This window comes from Salmo trutta, chromosome 3 (genome assembly GCF_901001165.1).
Source record: "Salmo trutta chromosome 3, fSalTru1.1, whole genome shotgun sequence".
Lineage (NCBI taxonomy): Eukaryota > Metazoa > Chordata > Actinopteri > Salmoniformes > Salmonidae > Salmo > Salmo trutta.
In genome coordinates this window covers 61,985,276-62,001,830 of record NC_042959.1, presented here as the reverse complement: position 1 = coordinate 62,001,830, position 16,555 = coordinate 61,985,276, and the positions used below count along the sequence as shown (strand labels likewise).

The window sequence follows — 16,555 nt, the reverse complement described above, 5'->3', positions numbered from 1 at the left end:
TGTGACATGGATCTTTGTGTGCTTCTCCAGTTCCACAGGTTCTGAAGAGCTGCTCAGAGTTCATAGAGAAGCATGGTGTGGTGGATGGCATCTACAGGCACTCTGGAGTCTCCTCCAACATTCAGAAACTCCGGTACCATTTTGTATTTATATTTTACCATTATTTAACTAGGCAAGTCCGTTAAGAACAAATTCTTATTTTCAATGACGGCCTAGTGGGTTAACTGCCTTGTTCAGGGGCAGAACAACAGATTGGTACCTTGTCAGCTCGGGGATTTGAACTTGCAACCTTTCGGATACTAGCCCGACGCTCTAATGACTAGGCTACCCTGCCGCTAACCCTAACCCTGCATGTCAGGCCCTGAACCTGTAAAGACTTAGAAGTACTACATAGATCATTGACTGCATGCATAAAATACATATAGGCAAATATGCAAAACTCTTTTGGCATTCAACCCTTTTTGACACTCTCTCCACCAGACATGAGTTTGACAGTGAGAATGTTCCAGACCTGACCAAGGATATGTACATGCAGGACATCCACTGTGTGGGGTCCCTGTGTAAGCTCTACTTCAGAGAGCTACCCAACCCCCTGCTCACCTACCAGCTCTACGACAAGTTTGCTGTGAGTACATGGCCATAACCCAGCACAACTCCCTCCAAATGAAAGTGCTGTCCTTTGTCAAAGGCTAATCTTGCCATTTTTTCCCTGGTCTTCCTCCGTAGGACTGTATGGGAGAGATGACGGACGATGAGCGCATGGTGAAAGTACATGATGTCATCCAGCAGCTTCCACCACCGCACTACAGGTATACACAACACAGCCATGGAGACAGAGACTACAGGTATACACAACACAGCCATGGAGACAGAGACTACAGGTATACACAACACAGCCATGGAGACAGAGACTACAGGTTTACACACAACACAGCCATGGAGACAGAGACTACAGGTATACACAACACAGCCATGGAGACAGAGACTACAGGTATACACAACACAGCCATGGAGACAGAGACTACAGGTATACACAACACAGCCATGGAGACAGAGACTACAGGTATACACAACACAACCATGGAGACAGAGACTACAGGTATACACAACACAGCCATGGAGACAGAGACTACAGGTATACACAACACAGCCATGGAGACAGAGACTACAGGTTTACACACAACACAGCCATGGAGACAGAGACTACAGGTTTACACACAACACAACCATGGAGACAGAGACTACAGGTATACACAACACAGCCATGGAGACAGAGACTACAGGTATACACAACACAGCCATGGAGACAGAGACTACAGGTATACACAACACAGCCATGGAGACAGAGACTACAGGTATACACAACACAGCCATGGAGACAGAGACTACAGGTTTACACACAACACAGCCATGGAGACAGAGACTACAGGTTTACACACAACACAGCCATGGAGACAGAGACTACAGGTTTACACACAACACAGCCATGGAGACAGAGACTACAGGTTTACACAACACAGCCATGGAGACAGAGACTACAGGTATACACAACACAGCCATGGAGACAGAGACTACAGGTTTACACACAACACAGCCATGGAGACAGAGACTACAGGTTTACACAACACAGCCATGGAGACAGAGACTACAGGTTTACACACAACACAGCCATGGAGACAGAGACTACAGGTTTACACACAACACAGCCATGGAGACAGAGACTACAGGTTTACACACAACACAGCCATGGAGACAGAGACTACAGGTTTACACAACACAGCCATGGAGACAGAGACTACAGGTTTACACAACACAGCCATGGAGACAGAGACTACAGGTTTACACACAACACAGCCATGGAGACAGAGACTACAGGTTTACACACAACACAGCCATGGAGACAGAGACTACAGGTTTACACACAACACAGCCATGGAGACAGAGACTACAGGTTTACACAACACAGCCATGGAGACAGAGACTACAGGTTTACACAACACAGCCATGGAGACAGAGACTACAGGTTTACACAACACAGCCATGGAGACAGAGACTACAGGTTTACACACAACACAGCCATGGAGACAGAGTGTGGACTGATGTTGTGTGTGTGTGTGTGTGTGTCTCCCTCTCTCTCTGTCAGGACCCTGGAGTACCTCGTTAGACACCTGGCTGGTCTGGCCACCTGCAGCGGAGAGACTAACATGCACATCAAGAACCTGGCCATTGTCTGGGCCCCCAACCTGCTCAGGTGTGTGTCTGTGCCTACCTATTGTACCTGCGTTGTGGATCATTCCTATAGAAATATATCGTTTAGAACAGATGTGCCTCTGACAGGTACAGTGAGGAATCATGTCAGCTCTATTCATGGCATTTCTGTCTGCAACACCTTCCTGGAGTTGACCCTGGTGTGGCTGTGTTGTCTCCGTGGCAGATCTATGGAGATCGAGGCGGTGGGTCTGAGTGGTGCTGACCCGTTTAAGGAGGTGCGGATCCAGTCTGTGGTGGTGGAGTTTCTCCTCAGTCACGTGGACGTGCTCTTCAGTGACTCCTTCACCTCTGTAGGGCGCTTCACAGGCACAGGTACGCACATCACCATAACCCCCACGCTGGCTTCTCTAATGCTCACTGGACACAATCCTCCCAACTTGAGTTCCATTTGTGTGGAAACACACATTTCCCATTGAAGTCAATGCATTATTTGCATCAGTCGGCAATCGTCAGTGACGTGTGGATTTCAAGTTCGGATTCGACTGAATATCTTCTCCTTCAGAGTGCTCCCTCTGTCTTCTCTCCCTCTGTATCAGCTCTGTGGTTTTGTGTTATCAGAGCCTCAAAACCTCTTTTTAGTACCTACAGTAACTAGCTTTACTACTCAGCCAGCCAGGCTTCCTCTATCCTCTACTTAATGCTTTTAGTTGTCTGGTTAAACAGAGAGCTTTGGTAAAAGCCCTGTATATAATGGATGACACTCCTACTGCCATTACAACTGTCACCACCGCCCGCTGTCCTCCGCCTTTTACCCCGCAAATGCTGTAAATCTATGAAAGCAACTCTACTTGAATGACTCTGATATATTATTTCATTGCACTCTTTGTCTTGCCTCGCAGCACAGTAGAACATGTGTATGAATAGTCTAAAATGGCAATAATATAAGTGACTTAAGCATGGAAAGATTTTTCCACTGCATCCATTTGCTTCATAATTCATTGTCTGAAAAGTAGTACAATATTTGGCAACATTTTGTTCTTTACTCTCTGTTTATCCATCAGTATAAAATATGGAATAAAACTGAAAACTTGCCATAAAGTGAGCCCTCAGCCACACTGATACTGTAGCCATCCCACTGGGCACAGACTTCAATTCAACGTCTATTCCACGTCGATTCAATATAATTTCATTGAAATGACATGGAAACAATGTTGATTCAATCAGTGTATACCAAGTGTGATGGAAGCAGCAGATAGTGAGCGAGAGCTGTGTGTCTCCGTAGCAACGGGCAAGCTGGAGTGTAAGGTCTCTCGGCAGCACCAGAGAACCAGGCTGGTGAGTCTGCAGGAGGCCAGGGGTGAGGAGGAGGAGGTGGGGGAGGCCAGGGGTGAGGAGGTCCCTAAGGCCCCCAGGCACCCTACAGTATCTGCTCCTCTTCTGGATGTCATCGTAGAGAGGCGACGCTACTCCATGTTCTGACCGTCCGTGCCTTCTCTCTCTCCCCCTCTCCCTCTCTCAATGCTGGATGCTTACAAGCGCTCTATAGCGTTGATTGGTTTAGTTTATGCTTGGTCTACTTTTGGCTTCTGTGTGACCCATTTGTCCTGAGATCTCTGTACGATGTGCACAAGAAAGAGTTCATGATGAATGTGTCTCATCCTATTGGGCTTTTGTCTGTTGTTTTCCAGTAGATGGTAAGTATAGCCAAGTTGGCCTCTCGAGTGGGGCAGTGGTCTAAGACATGTATAAACCCACTAGAGATTCTGGGTTCGTGTCCAGGCTCTGTCGCAGCCGGCCGCGACCGGGAGACCCATGGGCGGCGCACAATTGGCCCAGCGTCGTCCGGGTTAGGGGAGGGTTTGGCTGGCAGGGATGTCCTTGTCCCATCGTGCACTAGTGACTCCTGTGGCGGGCCGGGCGCAGTGCACACTGACACGGTCGCCAGGTGTATGGTGTTTCCTCCGACACATTCGTGCGGCTGGCTTCCGGGTTAAGGGGCATTGTGTCAAGAAGCAGGTTGGGTCGTGTTTTGGAGGACGCACGGCTCTCGACCTTCGCCTCTCCCGAGTCCATACGGGAGTTGCAGCGATGAGACAAGACTGTAACTACCAATTGGATACCAAGAAATTGGGGAGAAAAAGGGGTAAAAAAGCAAACATTTTAATATAGCTAAGTTTTGTGTGCACATGCTGACATATGTTTGTATAAACCCAGTGTCTCTTCATGGTTTGAGTCCCTGGTCAACTGTAAACTCTCACGTGATTTTTCTATTGTATTGACAGTTGAATAGGCAATAAACTTCCATCCTGGTTCAAATTCATCCCATCTTGAAGTAAATGTGGTTGGTTACATTTTGTGTCTACTCCAATATTTGTTTTTGTCATTTTAAGTAGTTATTTAAGTAACTTTTAGGTTGTTTTGCGCTGTAATGCTCAAAATATTAAAGAATAGACGTTGTTTTGATCAATGTGTCACAAATGCTGTGGATGTTTCTTTTAAGAGGATTACATTGAGCCAGAACCACCAGGTAAAACAACAATGTTGAATTGATTATTCCCAGCTTCCGTGATCTGTTTTGTCTTGTCAGCTAGCTAAATAATCAGTAGGCCCTATAGCTAAAATGTTTAACCTCAGTATTGTCTACAGATCAGCAGTATCTGTGTGCTTCTCCAGCTGAAGAGTTTCTGTCAGCGTCCCAGCCAGGGCTCAGTTAGATGCTTGCTTTGTGTCTCAGACTCCACGCCAGGAAAGTCCAAAAAATATTTTGGGTCAGATTGTTCTGGCTATTCTCACAGAAACTTAATTGGCAGGATGAATGTTTGATATGGTTTTTACATTTGTATCACAAACCATTTGTGAGAAAATCCTCTAAGACCCTATGATCTGTGAACTGTACATGATAGTGTGCTCTCAAATATGGATTATGTCTAGATTATGATTTTGTAACACATTTATTCAACATAAAACATATTAGTGAATATCTCGAACCATTTAGATTTTGTACATTTTTAGACATTGTTTAAAACTATATACTGTACAAGTACATCAACTTTTCAACGTTCTACTACTTTTTAAGTTAGGATAAATTATGTGAGCACCACCAGTGAATGGGAAAATGGATTCAAATGGAACTACCTCTGCTGGTGATTGGCTGAATGTGATTGCTTAATGACTTATGTCAATTTTTATGTCAATTGTAGCAGAGCACAATTTGACGCATTTGTAGAGTGTTTGACGTGTTGTTCCAACACTTTGTCCAAAAAATATGCTAAATCAAAAAGGGTACTTTGAAAATATTAATATAAATGCTTTTATGTTGAATACATTTAATGTGAAAAATGGTATTGCAGTAAATTAATGTGGGAAAAATATTTTTGGGCTTTCCTGGCATGTACTTGCCCTATAAGACACTGTTACAGTACTCTGTTGATTGCATTATAATAATACATATTTGTTTAGATGTCAATCCTGTCTGATGACCCATGCTCTGCTCTCCCCTGATGGGTGTCCTGTTTAGCAAACCTCAGCAAACTTTGCCATTGAGGTTACTTTGGTTGCTCTTTGATTTGGAGTTTGAAATGAAAAGGTCCAACTTCCTCTGCATACCTCAGCCTTCCCTCCCTTTGTGTAGTTTACTCCATGTGATTTCTGATTTGCAAGCGTGTCCATGTCTTATTCGCTCTCGTTGGGCAAATCTGTAATGACACCCTATTTCCCATATAGTACGCTTTTAAAAAAACATAGTGTGCCACTTAGGGGCTTTGGCCAAAGGTAGTGCACTACTATACAGGGAATAGGATCTCATTTGAAACAAAGCTTTTGGCCTCCGTCACCGACGCCTCCTCACTCTCCCACCCTCTATCTATTACTAACTAGGTCCTCTCTCTGCCTGCAGGGCGGCACTCTCTGACCAGGCCCAAGTCCTTTGTGTCCACCAGGCTGCTCTCCCTAGAAGAGGCCCAGGCCAGGACACAGGCTCCTCTGCTCCTCCAGGGGGCGCCAGTCCAGTTTCGGGGCCAGTTCCACACCGTGCTGGACCACCCTGTCGACAGGTGAGTGGGAGGCCAGGCTTATTCCAGACCATGAAAGTTTATGTAGTTTCACTATCACCTGCAGTTGATTTAGCAGTCTCACCCACCTAAATCTCTCGCTCTCTGTCTTGCACTCTCTCCTCTCCCTACAGGAGGAAGAGAGGGATGAAGGTACGGAAGGCAGCTGGAGGGAGCTGGAAGACATTCTTTGCGATCGGGAAGCCTCTGGGGGCGGGGCGACGTAAACCAATGAGGATCAGCTCCCTGTTCCAGCCCGCCACCTCACACGCAGGTAGATATCATGTCTGATTTGGACCACACACACACCAGGGCTATGTTCAGTCAATTTACCTGGATGGATGGAGGTGGAAAGGAAAATAAATACCAACTCCACAGTTTGTCGCCCCTTTTGATCCCCTTCTCTCTTTGTATGACAGATCTCCCTTTCTCTCTCTCTGGCTGTCTCTTTCTCCCTCTTCTCTCTCTCTCTCCTTGGTCTCTCCTGCAGGTTGTCGTGTGGACAGTGTGACCCTGCGTTCAGCTAAGAGTGAGGAATCCTTATCGTCCCAGCACAGTGGAGCAGGTACACCACAGTAGGCCATAACTCACTGATGGTAATACTGCTACTCATCTCAGCAGGTTAAGTCCTCTGACTGATCGATAGCAGAGCCTCTCTCTTCTCGTCCGTTAAGTATAGAGTATGAGATGTCTCTGTCAGGGGAGGCTGTGGAAGAGAAGGAATGTGTCTGGAAGCAGTGATGATAGTTGGTTTTGGGACAGTCGGAGTAGAATGGATCGTTTGGGAGCTGGTTGGGGCACTAAGAGACGAGCTCTACAGAGACGCTTATTTTAAAACCTGATTAATCCTTTTTTTTGTTGCTTTCTCTCTCTTCCTACCTCTCCTTCTCACTCTCTCAGGACAGTCGATGCGTCTGCGGCGGCCCCGCTCCAGCAGTGACGGTCTGTCTTTGGCTGCCTCCATGGACCCCCAGCACCTGCCCCAGCGCCCCCCGTCCCGCCTGCCTTCCAGCCGCTCGTATGACAGCCTGCTGCCTGAGGACCGCCGGCCCAGGGACGATGGAGACAATGAGGAGGATGAAGACGAGGAAGGCATCTACATGCTGCCTGACTTCTCCAACCAGGACCCGGCTGCTTCCTGGATGGCCGAGGACGTCATTGATTTCAGCCCCACCTTCCTGGAGGACGGACCAATCGGCTTGGGCAGCAGCGCAGTCACCGCGGGCGGCAGGGAGTCCCCGCCCACTGCCACGCCCCCTCCCTACCGCTGCCTCAGCCACCAAGGACACTCTCACTCCAGCAGCCAGCGCTCAATCACAGAGGACCCCGACTCGGTGCTCAACCAATCGGATGCGGCCGTCAGGAGGAGTCTGATCATCGCCGCCACAGCCTCGCCCCTTCAGGTGTTCTGTCAACACAGACCGGCCAATACCAGCCCATCTGCCGGCCAATCAGGGCAGTGCGCCAACCTGAGTACCTCACACAGCCAGGGCCAGCCCACTACACCTGTGACCTCTGCCCCCTCTGCTCAGCCCCCGCCAGAGAGAAGATCTTTCACCCGGAAGATGGTGAATGCCTTCTCACAAAAAGCCCCCAAGTCCCCTACACTGGACATCTCTGACCCTGTATCCATCAGCGTCCCTGCTAAGGTAATTCCTCCCTCTCTGTCACTGCTGTCCTTGTATTTCTGTATCTCAAGATTGGAGTTCACTTTTCTATATACTCTGTATAATAAATTTGCCTCACCAAACTTGACTTTCTCCCTCGTAGGTGTTGGACATGATTGGCGGGCGAGCTGGCGAATTACAGCCTGGCATCCCGAGCAGCGGCCCCTCCCAGTCGCAGCCTCCTCAGATGATCTCCATGCTGCTGAGGTCATGTGACTTCCAGCTGACGGAGAGCTGCCAGCAGGAGATCCGCAGCAAACTGGGCCCCGAGGCCAAGATCAGAGGACAGGGTGAGTAGACAGGAATGGACTCGGCCAGCAAGTTTGATTGAATGTATTAGTTAATTGATTGATTATAGTCATCATCAAAAATGAGTTTGTTTTCAATGATTTGAGGTTTTACTGCAGACCCTAGTCATGTAATTTAACCCTCCTCTCCCCTCTACAGGAATAACAGAACCCACCGGTCCCCCCCTGCTCTCTCAGCCTCCCCCTCCCCCTCCTAAAAACCCAGCACGCCTCATGGCCCTGGCCCTGGCTGAGAGTGCCAACAGGGCCCTGAGACAGGGCGCCTCGCCCCCCTACCGCCCCCCTCAGTCCCGGTCCCAGGACGCAGCCGACACCCGCTACCAGAGGTCCCTGTCTGCCGACACAGGAGAGCTACTGTCCTCTGACCCCAATCAGCTCTACTCCACAGTGCGCCCCCTGTCTGTGTGGATGACCGAGGGAGAGGGAAACGCAACAGAGACTGCAGCAGATACAGGACACGGCCAGGGAGAGAGGACTCCAGGACAGGTGTGTGTGTGGGAGTGTGCACGTGTCTGTAAGTGGCACTGTATGGGGTGTAACTTTGTGTAAACTGTGTCCATTTGTACTGTGGTAAATTCTAAGAGGTGGATATGTTGTTTTGACTGTGCTGGAGATGTTCTAGTTTTGGGCTCCATATGAAGAGCAACAACAGTGCTGTCAGATCATTTTCAGCAGAGCCTTCATTTCCTAACCACAACAAGCAAGATGTTTGCAGTTGCCTGGGAAAAATGTGATTCCTTTTTTTAACTGTCGTTGTTATGAGAAGACTGACAAAGCCCATGTTCTGTTTTCCCAGCTAGTTAATCAGGCTTAGAGAACAGTACAGTAAAGTATGTCCGGCCACACGTAGCTACAGCATGCATGACTAACCAGTACTATAACTTACTGTATGGCGGTAAAAAAGTTATACTTTTTTTTTTTTTGCAGGATACAGAGACCCTGTCCTCTGAGACGTCTGACTCTGTGGCGTCCAACTCGGAGCTGTCTGGTGGGAGCGCCTCTGGAGACGACCAGACCCCCAGCCCCATCTACAAGAACCAGAAGCAGCTGCCCCAGTCACAGCCTCCCAAACCAGGCCAGTCTGGGGAGAGACCTAGCCCCACTAAGTCCCAGTCTCAGAGGAAGCCCCCAGCCTACTCACGCCAGTTCTCTGCCCCTCACCTCCAACAGAAATCCACTTCAACCTCCACCCAGTCCAAGCCGTCCTCGGCCCACCCCCAGCTCCTGCACTCCAAGTCAGAGTCCCCTCTGACTCAGGTCCGTGCCTTCCAGCCCACCCGCCCCAAAGTACCTCCTAAGCCCCTGGATCTGGAGCGTCCCCACAGAGCACCACTGGCCCAGACTGAGATGCGTCGCTCCCTGGACTCAGGGCGCATCAGGCGGATCTTTGGTCAGCAGGGGAACCCTCCTCTGGCCAGGGCCTTCTCAGAGCGTCTGAGTGGAGCTCCAGACCACCTCGCCCGCTACCACGCAGCCAGGGCAGCCAGCCAACAATCCCTGGGTCAGCAGCCCCCTCAGCAGGCCCAGATCCGGCCCGTGCCCCTCTCCTCCACCTCAGAGGACCAGGGAAAGATGGAGAACTTCTACTATGAGATCGCCGGGCCTGAGAACCTGCAGGGCCCCCCCAGCTACACCCGCCACAGCTACCAGAACATGAGGCTGGACCTGGAAGGTAACTTCCGCCCGGCCCCCCACCTAGAGGCCAACAAAAGGACCATCTCCCGGGGGCATCACCAACCCCAGCCTCTCCACCACAACCAGGGTGGACCCAGAGGGGAGAGGGGGCCCCAGCTCTGGTCCAAAGAAGCCACGCGGGCTTGGGCAGCCGCCCACTCCCAGTCCCACTCATTCTTCCACGGACACTCCCACTCTCAACACCACTCCCAGGACGGTTCCACCCACCACCATCACCCCTCTCACCACCACCCCCGGCGCCAGACCTCCTCCTCAGTCCGGCTGGCCCGTAGTGAGATGCACCCCCTCCCCTCCTCCTCCATAGTTCCCCTGGCGCTCCACCAGCACCAACGCAACCTCCACCGCTCCAACAGGTCAGCTTCCACAGACCTCACCTCCTCCCAGCTACACCCCTATTTTGAAAACGGGAAGGTGTGCTATCGTAAGCCAGAGGAGGCTCCTCTGAGTCTGAGCCAACCTCCCCAGGGCATGTCTCTCCAGGGCCAGCCATCCCAGGCCCACAGACCGACCTCCAAGGATCTGTCTGAGCCCATCTACGTCAACTTCCCTTTCCCCAGCCCCTCTACTGGGGCCCAAAACACAAAGAGCTGGACCAGCACAGACCTGGATGGAGACTCTCCACAGGATTCTGAACCTCTTGCCACGCCAAACGACCCCCCTCCCCCAGAGGACCAGAGACAGTCCTCCCCCCGCCTGGTCCCTGACCAGGGAGGCTCCACCAGCGTTAGTCTCACCCCCTCCACTCCAGACAGCCCAGCCGCCCACAACGACTCGGCCGCAACGACCCCAGGGAGCATCCAGGGGAGCAACTTCCTCCCAGCTCCCACAGCGTCTACATCGACAGGGATCCACTACCGCAGCCACTCAGACCCCCAGAGCTCCAGCTGCAGTACGGAGCCCATCTCGGGGAAGGAGATCGCCTCCCTGCTGATAGAGAAGCTGGCTGAGGAGGAGAGGGCTGAGGGTCCCTCCACAGTCACCTCCTCCTCCGCCTCCACCAGCTCCTCCCCTGCCATGGAGCACCCTGCCAACCCCTACCCCAGCCAGCAGCACAACCAGCCCCCGCCTGCCTATAATGTCTACACCCCGGGCCCCTCACGGATCAGGGCTCCTCAGAGGGCCGGGGCAGGGGGCTTCCAACGCCAAGACCCGCTCCGGAGGTCCTCGCCCGGGGGCCAGTATAGGCAGGCCTTTGACGTCATGCCCTCAGGCGATCAGGTGCTCAAATACTACCGGACCCAAGACTTTACCCCTGGGCCCCAGGGAGAGCACCAGAGCTCTGGCGCTAACCCCTACCCCCCTCGGCAGCACTACCAGGAGCCCCTCTACCCCATCCAGAGCCCCCAGGACCCCTGCTCCTCAGGCTACCCCAGCCAGCCCCTCTTGGAGCCCGCAGACTCCCCGTCTGCAGCCTTCTCAAACCTGACGCTGGGAGCCCCCAGGCCCTACCCCGGCCAGCCAGGAGGCCTCCAGTACAGCCAGTACCCCTTCCAGCCTGGCCCGATGCTGGGCCAATACCCCAACCCTCCCCCCCGCAGAGATGTGGTCCACGAGCCTGTGCTGCGGCCGCAGGGTCTGAGGAACCAGAGAGGGCTGGCACGGCAGGGCAGCTTACCTGCACCATCACCCAACTGGACCATCCATACTGAGGGTCAGACACGCAGCTACTGCTGAGGAGGAGTGCAAAGTAGTCTTTTACACACTGTACCCTATCAGACTGAAAGTGAAAGAGAGAGAAGGAGCTAGGAAGAGACCATGTAAAACTCTCATGGTCCACAGAGAAAGGGAACAGGACGATAGAAAGCCTTCCTGGAAGCGTGAGACAACCGGTCATGTTTAGAAATGGGACCAAGGGCAAGGCATTCTGGGGTAGCTAGACACAAAGTCCAGTTTCCTGTTTGAACATTCCCTGGGGCCTATCACCATTTCACAACTGCAACCACTGGACCAAGGAGGAAGAAGATATCAAAGAGATGAACCGAAAAGTGGCTTAGATTTGAAAACATTCCAGAGCAGACAGTTGTTGAGAAAGAAAGGCGAATAGCTGCCAGGGTCTTTTCTGGATCAAAATGGGCTTAGGTGGTGGGCGTGGCCAATGGTGCGATGGCCGAGCAACAATTTTAGAGGCCCTTCTGTTGGCCACAGTGACAAAATGTAGCAGTTTTAAAGCACATTTTCTCCAATTCAAAAAACTCTATGGTGGCCCCATGCCATGACAAAAACTCCTGAATGCATCATTTTATGAATTGTAGATTCTCCCTGTGTCTAGCTTTTATTTTAGTGATGGTTAGTTCTCAAAGATGATCTTATAAAAAAATATGTAGGTCCATTATCTTTCTACATACTTCGCATCTCTTTTTAGTAATTAAGTTTAAACTGAAAACGTTTTATCCCGACAATTATTTATTATATAAAAATGAAAAATATATACATACAGTACCAGTCAAAGGTTTTGACACAGCTACTCATTCAAGGGTTTTTCTTATTTTCTACATTGTGGAAAAGTAGTGAAGACATCAAAACTATGAAATAACACAAGGAATCATGTAGGAATCAAAAAAGTGTTAAACCGATTTTAGATTCTTCAAAGTAGCTACCCTTTGCCTTGATGACAGCTTTGCACACTCTTGGCATTCAATCAACCAGCTTCACCTCGACAGTCTTGAAGGAGTTCCCACATATGCTGAGCGCTTGTTGGCTGCTTTTCCTTCACTCTGCAGTCCAAATCATCCCAAACCATCTCAATTGGGTTAGGGTTGGGTGATTGTGGAGGCCAGGTCATCTGAAGCAGCACTCCATCACTCTCCTTGGTCAAATAGCCCTTACACAGCCTGTAGGTGTGTTGGGTCATTGTCCTGTTGAAAAACAAATGATAATCCCACTAAGCCCAAACCAGATGGGATGGCGTATTGCTGCAGAATGCTGTGGTAGACATACTGGTTAAATGTGCCTTGAATTCTAAATAAATCACTGACAGTGGCACCAGCAACACACCATCACACGCCCTCCTCCATGATTCATGGTGGGAACCACACATGCGGAGAGATCATCTGTTCAGCGTCTCATAAAGACATGGCGGTTGGAACCAAAAATCTAAAATTTGGACTCATCAGACCAAAGGACAGATTTCCACTTGTCTAATGTCTATTGCTTGTGTTTCTTGGCCCAAGCAAGTCTCTTCTTCTTATTGGTGTCCTTTAGTAGTGGTTTCTTTGCAGCAATTCGACCATGAAGGCCTGATTCATGATTGGGGCGGCAGGGTAGTCTAATGGTTAGAGCGTTGGACTAGTAACCGAAAGGTTGCAAGTTCAAATCCCCGAGCTGACAAGGTACAAATCTGTCGTTCTGCCCCTGAACAGGCAGTTAACCCACTGTTCCTAGGCCGTCATTGAAAATAAGAATTTGTTCTTAACTGACTTGACTAGTTAAATAAAGGTAAAAAGTTCACATAGTCTCCTCTGAACAGTTGATGTTGAGATTTGTCTGTTACTTGAACTCTGTAAAGCATTTATTTGGGCTGCAATCTGAGGTGCAGGTAACTCTAATGAACTTATTCTCTGGATCTTCCTTTCCTGTGGCGGTCCTCATGGGAGACAGTTTCATCATAGCGCTTGATGGTTTTTGCGACTGCACTTGAAGAAACTTTCAAAGTTCTTGAAATGTTCTGTATTGACTGAACTTCATGTCTTAAAGTAATGATCAACTGTCGTTTCTCTTTGCTTATTTGAGCTGTTCTTGCCATAATATGGACTTGGTATTTTACCAAATAGGGCTATCTTCTGTATCCCACCCCTACCTTGTCACAACACAACTGATTGACTCAAACGCATTAAGAAGGAAAGAAATTCCACAAATTAACTTTTAACAAGGCACACCTGTTAATTGAAATACATTCCAGGTGACTACCTCATGAAGCTGGTTGAGAGAATGCCAAGAGTGTGCAAAGCTGTCATCAAGGCAAACGGTGGCTACTTTGAACAATCTCAAATATAAAATATGTTTTGATTTGTTTAACACTTTTTGGGGTTACCACACGATGCCATATGTGCTATTTCATAGTTCGGATGTCTTAACTATTATTCTACAATGTAAAAATAAACCCTTGAATGAGTAGATGTGTCCAAACTGTTGACCGGTACTGTATATATCATAATATATAGTCTTTTTTTATTTTTTACATAAGTGGCCCGGAAAAGCACTTAGGCAGCCCGCCCAAGACTTTTCTGTGCAGAAAAAAACCCTGGCTGCTGTACTTTTTAACAGATTATTTGGTGTTCTGCACAGTGGTTTGATTGGGTTTACCTTGGTTTTTTAGGTTGTAGTACTGAGAGAGGACTACACAGGGAAATAACCTCAGTCTTTCTCCTTTTTAAAAAGAAGAACCTCAAATGCTGCTGATTTGGTTTAGTGGTTTTCAGAAGCTTGATTTGACATGTAATATTTATTTTGTTTTGAGGATTGCATGTAATATAAATAATTTGTTTGAAATAATAAGTCTGTCGTTCCACCAATTCAGTGCCTTTTTGATATGTATATTGTTTGTTGATTTCACTTACTTTAGACATTCTATCATAAAGAGTACATATTCAACTTAATTAAAAAAAACACGTTTTCCCATCGAGGTTGAATCATTTTTAAAAAATACTATAAGTGCCAAATAAAGTAACAGGCTTGACGATTTTATCTTAAATCAGCCATAAATCCCTTTGTGGCAGAGGAAATGTAAGCTTGTGGTGCGCAGCAGGGAGGGGCAATTGAATGCAAGCTTCACAAAACAATACAATTCTTATAAAATGTCAAGCCTGGGCATCTATGGTTAACAGGGTTGATGTGTTATGCTCAGTCCGCTCAGTTTTCCACTGCAAAACACCAGACATTTTTTCAGAAGAATCAGCTCACCTGCTCTTACTAAATTATTTGGACTAATAGATGTTCAATGTGTTTTTATTATTTAAAAATTAGTATTTTAAAAGTTTCACCATATTAAAACGAGTTCACATAACCGAGTTCACATAACCGGGTTGAGCATAAAATTAGGGAAAGGTTTATTTATTTCTTTAAACTGAATGACTAATCGCATTTAAATGAATAATAATCTTCAGAAATGACTGTCAAAGCAACAAAATAACTAGGTCTTTACAATGATGGAGAAATGTTCTTCTTGGAAGTCACAGAGACACATATCAAATGCAGAATTTTGGCAATTTAGTAAGTCTTTATTCATATAAAAAAATATATTTATTGAATTCTCAATGTGGTCTATATTAAAGGGCACTTCATCAAATATAACGCTGTTAAATTTTGTACTTAAAATATCAAAGGGACGCAAAAGGCACTTATTTCGTGGAACAACCCAAGTAGAATTTGATTGTTTTAATTTTTATCCCTGGACAGAATGTGAGTGTGTGAATGTATGTACGCATGTCTAAATGTGTCCATGTAACCAATGACGAGTGTCTCTCATGGTGAGCTAAAAAGCACATCATTCATCAAATGAAAAACTGAAACAAAACATTGCCTTCTGTTTTAGGGAAACTGTTTTTACAGACAGTACTTTGTCGTTTTAGGATTAGTGGCACTAGTTTGCGCTGTCATTCTGAATGGTGTGTGTGTATCTCTCTGACTGACTGCAGAAAGTTTGTACTGTGCGTCTTATCTAATGTACTTATCCTTGAAGGATGTTTTTGTACATGTTAAAAAGTCTAACAGATGCTTTTATCCAAAGCAATGTAGTGTGCTGATAATACAACACCACACACTGGTCCTCGGTTGTTTTTCTGTTTCCGTGTTGGTTGAATGCAACAGAAGCACCCCAGATGTCCTTACCTCCATTTTGGGAGTTGTACTCACTGCCTGCCCCTATGCAACATATCCCTGACACATACAACACATTACTAAAGATGTGATGATTCAGTAGAGGCAGAAACCACATACTGTATGTGTTAATATCATTCCATTAACAAACCACCATGTCTTAACTCATGTCTCTCCCCCATTCTGGCGTTGGGACTGCAATACTGGTATTGGACATCAGGGGGAGACACTTCATCTTGGTAGATCATTACCTGTACTGTAATGGTTTTTGCACAGACTTCCACTATATTGAACTGTGTGTGTGTGTGTGTGTGTGTGTGTGTGTGTGTGTGTGTGTGCACGCATGTATATCACTTCAATAATGTCGCTATGACTGTGTCGGTTACAAAACTGGTTCAATCCAACGACTGGTCGTTGATATGTCTCGCTAATGTCTTTGTGGATACTTTTCCATCGCAGATAGACAAATGTCCCGGTGTAGTTGTATTATAGGAAGGCTAAACAAAGGACAAGGTTGTGTTAGGCTAGTTTAGCTTAGCAGTGCTGTCCATTGAACATTGGGAACTATACATGTTTTCAGGGGTGTTTCCTCAACTGTGTTGTAATGCTGTGATACCACTGTAATGAAGTGAGAGGGAAGGAAGAGCTGTTTTGTAACGGGGGTGAGAATGTGAAATATGGTGTCCGTATTCCTCACGGTGCCACTTCTGAGATGTACTTTTTGGTTTTTGTTCAACGTGCCTTTTTGATGAACAATCATTTGGTTCCATAAAGCATGTTAAGGTTTTAACTTTCTCTCTAGGTCCGGGCT

At 47.7% G+C, this 16,555-nt stretch overlaps 1 protein-coding gene across 3 annotated transcripts in view; it reads left to right on the top strand.

Moving 5' to 3' along the window:
* LOC115182339 (rho GTPase-activating protein 33) overlaps nt 1–11,882 on the top strand; it is a 37,542-nt gene extending 25,660 nt beyond the window's left edge. For all 3 annotated transcript variants that reach the window (XM_029743959.1, XM_029743974.1, XM_029743967.1), the window contains exons 12-23: nt 31–133; nt 481–625; nt 727–809; nt 2,144–2,251; nt 2,435–2,583; nt 6,107–6,263; nt 6,395–6,534; nt 6,751–6,825; nt 7,161–7,909; nt 8,031–8,217; nt 8,375–8,721; nt 9,163–11,882. In XM_029743959.1, coding sequence (XP_029599819.1) covers nt 31–133; nt 481–625; nt 727–809; nt 2,144–2,251; nt 2,435–2,583; nt 6,107–6,263; nt 6,395–6,534; nt 6,751–6,825; nt 7,161–7,909; nt 8,031–8,217; nt 8,375–8,721; nt 9,163–11,604 — 4,685 coding nt within the window. In that variant the 3' untranslated portion in view covers nt 11,605–11,882. The remainder of the gene's footprint in view (nt 1–30; nt 134–480; nt 626–726; nt 810–2,143; nt 2,252–2,434; nt 2,584–6,106; nt 6,264–6,394; nt 6,535–6,750; nt 6,826–7,160; nt 7,910–8,030; nt 8,218–8,374; nt 8,722–9,162) is intronic.
* Nucleotides 11,883–16,555: the final 4,673 nt, after the last annotated feature.